We start from the raw sequence: 9,228 nt of genomic DNA, 5'->3' as shown, positions 1-9,228 counted from the left end.
TTTTGGCTTTATGCATTGTAATAACTAATATCAGGAACAAAAACGATACAAAATTTGCTGATGCCAATTCGAACTAATCATCTATACAGCATATATACCAGACTTGACGATTTTTTTTTATTTTTTTATTGGATCAAGTAAACGTAACCAGTCTTGACAAATTCCCTCCTACTCCTTTATAAAGGAGGAAACTAACGTTAAACCTGAGAACAAATTTTCAGGTCTTTTAAATAAGAATCCTGTAACAGATACTCACAGCTCCACTGCTGGTTCAACTTTTTTTCTTAAGAAATCACCAGCTTAATATTGAGTATTACCCCTTCTGATATTAGCTTTGTTTTTACAGGACGACTTATCCTTCTCAGCTTGTAGCATTTGATCAGGCTACTATCATGGCGATGCTAAGACAACGTTGTTGGTTCACCTGCTAAAAATAACAAAAGATGTTAATTATGACGAGGATCCAATAATTAAGAAATTTATAACAATGAAATGACATTTTCTGAGCAAAGGAAAAGTAGCAAAAGGAGCCCGAAAGTTGGTTTTATTGATATCAGATACTCCTGGTGTTCTGAGTGAAAAGCACAGTAGTAACTTTCCAAATGGCATGTATTAGGATGAAGGAAGAATTTCTGAACGCCTTGTACTACTGTTTGTTTTTTACAAATCACACCTTATAATTAGATATGAGATATACTATACAAAAATCATACATATGTATGAATGTAGTAAGCCCACATGTGGGACTCACTGGGTATGTTGTTGTTGTATGTATGAATTTAGTAAATGAGTGTTTGAGATACATCTACTGTGATAGCTCCTCCATTGATGGTTATGTAGTGCAGTTATTGGGTCTACTTGACTTCTTGTTCATATCATTAATTAATTCAACAAGTTACACATTTTGCCGGTCGGCTAAAAATAATTACATTCATTAGCCAAATATCCACTATTATGTATAGAATATGTCTATTTTATGTATATTATCATACAAGTGATACACAAAAAATATACATTTGCTGGTTATTATTTTGGTGGGTGGCTATTTATGTCAATTTCTCTTTTCCTCCACATGAGTCAGTTAGACTGCTGGTCCATATCATTAGTTTTAAAAAAAGAATCATATTTCTTGTTAAAGTAATTTCTATTCCTCATGGATGTGAAACTTATAGCGCTTTGATTAGTCTCTTCTTCAAACCTTTCAAAGCGGAACAAAAGAGAGAGGAAACATACTGCATAGATCCTTGGTCCACCTCGGAGACAGCAGTGTTGTCATCCAATTCAACATTGTCTTTGCTATTTGTATTGTCAAAGTGTGTTTGCTCGGCTTCTGCAGGGGCTATTAAATTTCAGCTGCAGATAAAAAGATACTCATCTCTTGTCACAACAGACAGAATATCATGTACCTGTTAATACACTCGATATCACAGAAGGAGAAGCAGTCTTTTGAAGGATCTTCTGGCACATGATAGTACCCTGGAAATCAAGGAAAGTGTAATCCAAGAAGTTTACTCTCTCTGATTCTTTCATCACTGAGAAACCAAATGAAGCGGTCCACGTGTTCAGGACAGCAGGGACAGCTGGTAAAACTAGCCTCTCAACTCCTAATTCCATGAGTTTCTGGAGAGAGAAACAAACTTGCAATGAGAAAAAAACAGAAACAGTTAATAAGTACACTTGGATTAAATGATTAAACACTCAAAATTATCATCTGCCTGCACGATATCACTAATTCTCTGGGTTATAGACTACTTGATCATTCTTCAAATCAAGCATTTAATTCAGCTGACTGCCCAGCAAACTAAGTCAAATTTATTAGGATCAATGCAAATCACATGACAAATATGCCTACTATGAGATAACAAACATTTCCAAATACCAGAAAATCTTTTCCTACAAAATGTACATCAGCAACCCCTCATTGGGATCGCTAACCATTGTCATTGTTACCAGCTTAAATACGTAGCCTAAAATTCTTGAATCCACAGCCCTGGTCGGGGAAAGAAACCCATAACTATTTTTTCCAAAAAACAACAAGACTTTTTATACTTTATATAGCTTTCATGAACGTCCCTGCATCAGAAAGAACATACTCGGGCCTCTTTTAGACCTGTTCCTTTGGTATACCACCACCCCGCAAAGCTGAACTGAAGAGGAGATGCATACCTTTTCGAGCTCCTTGATTAAAATGCGACACATTCCAAGTCGGCGGTGCTGAAATTGTGTTGCAACAAGAGGGATCTCTGCCACCTTTTCTCCATAAACTCTTTGAAATGACAGTAAAATTATATATATTTGTATCAAAATTTTGTTTATTACTTTTAGAATTATGGAAAAGTTTACAAGGAAGAGTACAGAACTAGTTTTAATTTGCGCAAAGAATATATATATAACATACCTTACAGTCGCTACTGTAATCAGTTCGTCATTTCTTTCCAACAGCACAGTGTAAAAACCTTGAAAATTTAAGCGGTTTAACTCTGACCTGCAGTTTTAGATTTTGTTTGTCGTTAGCTGAAATAATTAATGCCCGTTCATTTTTTTAATAAAGGCAATTAAAGCATATTACGTGTCTAGATGGTAAAATCTGAATCTTACCATCTACTAAAGATAACATCTTCTACAATATCTCTACTGGTGTGAGGTTCTTCGACTGGTTCAAAACATTCATGCATCACATTCAAAGCAACACTAAGTCTGCTATAATTCTCCATGCTGGACTCATAACCCACAATATCAGAACCAGAATCATCAGGTTCTATATATTTCAACAATGTCCAAGTTAGGTTATCATCACCCACTATAACTGGCTTTCCCAAAAGATGACGCATGCCCAAAAATATCTGCAAAAAAAAAAAAAAAAAATTGTCTCCAATAAAATTTCTCACATAGTTAAAATCCACTGAAAATGGAAAAAAAGCACTAGTTAAGCGTGTAATCACTATGTTTCTCAGGCATTAAATATTGCATTTTCTAAACTTCTTAGCAAAAAATGTTGTGTAAGGAAAGCATGCTTCAAATACCAGCTCACAACTCTTGTTGCAGAACCAATTTCCTTCAGGATAATTATCCAGCTTTCCAGGACCCTTGCTTCTCAAGCACCGAGCATGATCTACATCGAATCAAATCTTAATCAATAAAGAAGTACCTATACGGAGATATGTGCGCACACATATACACACAATTCTATATACCTGAGCACAAAAATGTCACTAGAAATATTACAATATGTTGTTGGAACATATGAGAAAGATCAAACAGCTACTCACACTTATGGTCACACTGGCAACAAATGAGAACGGAGTTATCTGTAAAGTGGTTTCTGTTTGTATCAAATCTGCTCTCACCACACACTTTACAACAGCATGATGGACAAAACCAGTCACCTTCTGGAACCTCCTGTTTAAGCAATTGGATGCAAGATTTTAGCTTTCTGATTGAGGATTAAGAAAACGAAGTACAATATAACAGTAAGAAAGTGATACCTTCATCCCAAGGCAATCACGGTGAAATGAAGAAGGGCATTCATCACAGAGAATTAATTCACCGCCATAATGACACACAGAACATATATAGTCATTTGTGCTAAAACGACTACCCTTTTCTACTGCACATGGTTCTTTCGTGGTGTTGTTTACACTCTGTTTGCGTTTCATCTGCATTTGACACTCAAGAAGAGACCTTCCATCCTCCAAAAATATATTTGCTGAAGGTCTGTGACAACTGCTCCCAGCATGAGCTTCAAAGTTACGAAGACCAAATATCTTTTGGCAGCAATTGCATTTGATTCCTTCACGAGTTATCCGCCCTTCTGCAATTGGATTACCATACTTCTTTCCGCAATATTGTACCTTAGCACGTGGCAGGACCACATTATTGTCTATCAACCAAGATAAAACTGTTCGAGGTGTTTGATTAGAGGAAGAAGGAGCCGCCTTCCGAGCTCTTTTACTTGATCGCATCACACAGGCTAAAGAATTAGATCCTATACCATCTCCTTTTTTGAGTGAAGGCCTGGATTTTTTCCCTGGCAAGCCACCAGTATGAATATCTCTTACATCGCCATGTTTTCTCTTCTTTCTTGGTTTGGTCATGTTATACAATCTGCTTTTACCATTTTGAAGGGGTTCTTTTTCTCTTAACAGGGGGTCATGCTCTGGTAATTGGCTTTCGGATTCCCACTTTTTTATGCACCATATGCAAGCCTTTCGGAAAGAGATAAAAAGTTTACCTTCCGGGGAGCGGAAACGCAATTTCTTGTCTTTCTTCCCAACAGTATAGAATTTCCATCCAGTTGCAGCTAGGTATTTCTTAGCTTTTAGGGTAGTATCCCCTATCTTCACCCCAAGTTTATACAACTTATGATAGGCACCTTTAGATCTCGGTGAACAGTAATCAATTACAGCTTGACGACTGATTTCAGGATCAATAATTGTTTCTTCAGTAGAAGTAGATGGCAACTCAGGCACCTCTCTGCATGTTTGTGGTCCTTCCATGCAAGGAGGAGACTGGATGGAGTTATCAGTTGACTCATATAAACTACTTTGTTCAACTGGGGGAACGGGCCGACAAGCTTTTGACTCTTCCAACACCTGGCAAACTTGGGTAAGTGACCCTAATACCTTTCCATCAGGAGTAACGTAATTTTTCTTTATGATGCCACAGTCCATTATGAGTTCAAATTTCCAGCCCAAATGTAAGAGATGCTTCTTAAATTTTTTCACCGAGGATTTATCTGGCATATACTTAGCAATTAACGCTTCTGGACAAGAGTCAGGTTCACCGACCAGGTTCTGCCCCTCGGATTTCTTCTTCTTTGTAGGAGGTCTCCCCCTGCGAGGCTTAGAAGTCGGTGGTTCACTCTTGCTACTGGACAAAATACCAGCAATGTCATCACTAGGTGGCTTCTTAAAGTTTTTCATCGAGGTCATAGATGACATATACTTAACAATTGCTTCGGGATTCTTCTTCTTTGTAGGAGGTCTCCCCCTGCGAGGCTTAAAAGTCGGTAGTTCACTCTTGCTACTGGACAAAATACCAGCAATGTCATCATTAGGCGGCTTCTTAAATTTTTTCATCGAGGACATAGATGACATATACTTAGCAATTGCTTCTGAGTTCTTCTTCTTTGTAGGAGGTCTCCCCCTGCGAGGCTTAGAATTCGCGAAAGTCGATGGTTTTCTCTTGGTACTGGACAAAATACCAGCAACGTCATCACTAGGCGGAGGTACAGATGAATCTTCTTTTTGACTAGGAGGAATTGACCAACAATCACCATTACCGCACAGTTGAACTTCCTTTGTGGCAGGAGCAAAACCGTCTGAAACAGATTGCTTTTCAACAGGTTGAGGATGGGAAACATCATCCTGATCCATAGGAAGCACAGCCGGACTATCTAATTTGCAACCGGATTCAGTAAAGGGTGCAGTCGAGTTATCAATATACATTTCAAGGGCAGGTTCTGAAAATTCCAGCAATTGGCCTCCCTCTACAAAGACCTTTGAGGAGTTCAGTTCAGAAAAAAATTGTTTGATAGTTAACTTCATATTATCATGCACAACTTCCTTCACCAATTTCCTCCAAATATCTATTGAAGAAGACGTCCACCATTGCTTGAGAACTTCATCATAATCAGGCTTCAGCTGCACTTCATACCAAATTTGTTTGACTGAGATTAAGCGCGGGTGTAGCTGCTCAATCTCCTCAATCAATTCAAGGAAAATCCAAGAACAACGAGGCTCACATTCTTCGGTAACCTCATCCCAATCTTGACTTATTCGAAGCTTGTCCACTGGAGCCATCATCTCATCACCCATTTCTGGAAAGAAAACTCTTCGCTCCTCGTTCCGTTCTTCACGATCAAAAATCACACCTTCCCACCAGGCATCTTGGTAATAGAAATCTACACACAGTCCATACGTTAAAGGCCATTTTCCAAATTCATGTGGAGGTGGCGAAGGCCTAATCACACCACGACTGTGAACTGGATTTTGATCAGCAGGAATTACCCCATCAACCATAGGAGAAACACTTACAGATTCTACCAAGTTGCCAGCACCATCTTCCGACAGAAGGTGATCGTATTTAACTCGACGAATCAAATCATCACAACCAATCACAGTACCCGGGTGCCACGAACCCAAAAACCCATCTTCATCGCTCCTCACCTGCATAAATCACAATGCATTAGAAAAACATTTACCAAATGCGAGAAGCGCAACAAAGGTCTAAGGTCCATCGGGGCTTTAAGAGCAAAGCACAAATAAAGCATGGGCTTTAATGAAAAAAGGCGCAAATGGAGAAAAAAATATGAATATATATGTTTGATCCAAGACCAATAATAATAAGTAATAATAACAAATATATATGGACAAAGAAATTGAAAAAAAATACGATAAAGTGAAAATAACAAATGTTTAGTGTTTCCTATTCAGGAGACTCTCATTGGCAAGGAAAAATATGCCTTAGAGCCTTGATGACGTCACTGAAGCGCACATTAAGCGAGGCGAAGCGCTCAACTTGGTTTGCCCCTCGCTTCAGGGCTTAAGCGCGCGTTTGAGAACACTGGACATATCACTGTTCCCCGCCTAAACTCTCCATAATTAAAGAGCGGAAAAACGGTAAGAGGAAAAAACATTCTTGACCCATGCCACACACTTTATAGCCTTTAAAATACCCAAAACAAATTATGGCATTGAACTAACAATTGGAAGGGAAACGTTAAACCAGTCCACAGAACTCCCTGATATTTTCCTTATTTATGCTGAAATTGAGCTTTATATGCACAATGAACCCCAAACATTTAAACATTTACTAATGTTATCTAATAATTTCTGGCCTGGCCCTTCACTTCATGAACATTAAAAAAATAAAACCACTTGCAACAGGTTGCTATCCATCCATTGTATAGTCAATTTTATGCCTAATTAGCAACTTACATATACAAAATTACAAATGTACATCAACAAAACATAGATAACACAATGTGGGTAAATCAACTTACAAATTCTATTTTTGGGAAACGTTTAACCCACTGAAACCTAAAGATTAACAATTCAGTAAAAATCAAAAAACCCAGAATCAACAAAACCGAAAATTCCCTCTGCCACATTACACTCCATATAAATTAATACTCCTCAAAGAATCAATTTTTTTTCCTTAACCGTTTATAGAAAATGTGACCAGAAGTATTCTTTCCACATATCTAAATTGAGCATTAAACAAAAAACCCACTTTCAACAGGCTGCTATCCACTGTATAGTCAATTTTATGCCTAATTAGTAACTACATATACAAATGTACATCAACAAAAAGCATAGATAACACAATGTGGGTAAATCAACTTAAAAAATCTGTCTTTGGTAAAAGTTTTGACCAGTAAAACTTAAGGATCAATCAGTCAAAAATGTTATCAAAACCCAAAATCCAGAATCAACAAAACCAAAACTTTCCCTCTGCCGCACTTTATACTCAAAGAATCAAACTTTTTTTTTCTTATAAAAAAAATGTGATCAGAAGTATTCTTTCCACATAGCTAAATTGAATTTCCAAAAATGGTGAAATCACATAACAGAATTCAGATGTTTCGCTACTCGTACCACATTTTTAGATTAACCCAAAAAAAAAAAAAAAAAAAAAAATCTAATAATTCCTGGTCCTTTCACTTCATGAACATCAAACAAAAAACCCACTTTCAATAGGCTGCAATCCACTGTATAGTCAATTTTTATGCCTAATTAGCAACTTACATATACAAATGTACATCAAGAAAACATAGATAACACAATGTAATTAATAAAGCAACTTAAAAAATCTATCTTTGGTAAACGTTTTAACCACTGCAATGTAAAAATCAATAATTCAGTCAAAAAATGTTATCAAAACCCAATTCTAGAATTTAAAATAAAATAAAAAAATCCCTCTGCCACATTTTATACTCAAAGAATCAAACTTTTTTTTTTTTTTTCCTTAACCGCTTCTTATAGAAAAAATTGATCAGAACTATTCTTTCCACATATCTAAATTGAATTTCCAAAAATGGTGAAATTATATCAGAACAGATAACAACAAAATTCAGATGTACCGCTAGTCATACAATATTCTTAGATTAACCCAAAAAAAAAAAAAAAAAAAAAATCTAAAAACAGAGCCATTTTAATTACCTCAACTTTTTGATCAACACCCAATTTCCGATGTGTATGTTTATCAACATTTTGCTTTCTTTTCCTCAAAAATCGCTCATTTTCAGCCGCCATTGATGCTTGAAGAGTGAAAGTTTTAAGCGATAGAAAAGGGGTTACCAGTTACACTCTATCAATTAACAGGGGTTTATATACATAATAAATAAATTAACAAAATGGGTTAACTTAATCCAATGGCGTCTATTCAATCGCGAAAATGTCGGATTAGATGTTTTCTCTTTCATAAATTTGCTTACTAAGTAAGAGGGAAAAATATTAAGGACTCTGCTTCTGTTGTTCCTATTTTGCTCACTAAGTTTTGGAAATAAGAGAGTATGTTTAAGGAATAATTTAATTATGTTACAGTGGAGATAACTGTATAAAATTCCGGGCCAACATGCCACACGTTCATTTTGTGTCCAAAAAAGTAATTATTGTAACGTACTATTATACTTTATCAAACATTTTTCTTGTGTTCTTCCAAAAATTTGATGTCTTTTTGTTTATCATTCCGTTTCACTATTCGGTATTCATTATTCGTTTTGAGGTTCTGATTAATTCGTTCAGGAACAGAGCTATGATGGTGATTACGATTCGACTGAATAATTTTGGATCAAATCTTGTAGGGTAGATTAAGATGAAATTTATCTTACAGTTGTTTCAGGAATTCATTCTTTATAGAATGGATCACACTCCTTATATCATACTCGACCCTATATTTTGTAGCATGCTTTTTCATTCATATGACAATTAATTCGATAACATGTTCGGTGGTCGGAAAACTGCCCTCAATCTCCCAAATTTGTGTTAAACAATTTATTTAATATACAGAAAAGATCTCCAATCCCGTTTGATAGGATTGGACTAACGCAAGAAAGGCAACCTCCAACCCTACGGCAGCGGGAACTGACTTTGCAATTAAATGATTTCCTCCTCATGAAAATATTCTTAAATGCAAAATTGATGCTTCTTTTAATCTTACTTCAGGAATAGCAAGAATCGACATGCTAGTTCGTAATTCTCATGAAAACTTCATCAGAGATCGCTT

General features: G+C 36.3%; 1 protein-coding gene across 4 annotated transcripts; it reads right to left on the bottom strand.

Annotated features, from left to right (window-relative positions):
• Positions 1-8,513, bottom strand: LOC132606277 (uncharacterized). Of its 4 annotated transcripts, none has more exons than XM_060319702.1 (10): positions 8,163-8,513; positions 3,486-6,167; positions 3,270-3,399; positions 3,024-3,112; positions 2,599-2,843; positions 2,399-2,485; positions 2,167-2,266; positions 1,407-1,620; positions 1,234-1,339; positions 1-427 (listed from the first exon to the last, which is right to left on the bottom strand). In XM_060319702.1, exons 1-10 carry the CDS (start codon positions 8,253-8,255, stop codon positions 421-423), a joined length of 3,753 nt encoding a protein of 1,250 aa, XP_060175685.1. In that variant the 5' UTR covers positions 8,256-8,513; the 3' UTR covers positions 1-420. The 4 variants fall into 4 exon arrangements, with proteins under 4 accessions (XP_060175685.1, XP_060175696.1, XP_060175701.1 ...); XM_060319713.1 differs by having other exon boundaries at positions 1-424; XM_060319718.1 differs by having other exon boundaries at positions 1,234-1,330.
• Between the last annotated feature and the right edge of the window lie 715 nt (positions 8,514-9,228).

The sequence above is a fragment of the Lycium barbarum genome, chromosome 1, assembly GCF_019175385.1.
Source record: "Lycium barbarum isolate Lr01 chromosome 1, ASM1917538v2, whole genome shotgun sequence".
Lineage (NCBI taxonomy): Eukaryota > Viridiplantae > Streptophyta > Magnoliopsida > Solanales > Solanaceae > Lycium > Lycium barbarum.
Note: the sequence above shows the minus strand (reverse complement) of the source record. Positions and strands in the feature narration are given on the sequence as shown.

Bases quoted from the DNA above. Each gene is read 5' to 3' on its own strand.
- LOC132606277 (XM_060319702.1), bottom strand. From the start codon at position 8,255: ATGGCGGCTGAAAATGAGCGATTTTTGAGGAAAAGAAAGCAAAATGTT. The intron at 3,400-3,485 runs GTATCACTTTCT...TTGCTTAAACAG, and splicing joins GTGATTGCCTTGGGATGAAG to GAGGTTCCAGAAGGTGACTG. The intron at 2,486-2,598 runs GTAAGATTCAGA...CTAAAACTGCAG, and splicing joins GATGTTATCTTTAGTAGATG to GTCAGAGTTAAACCGCTTAA.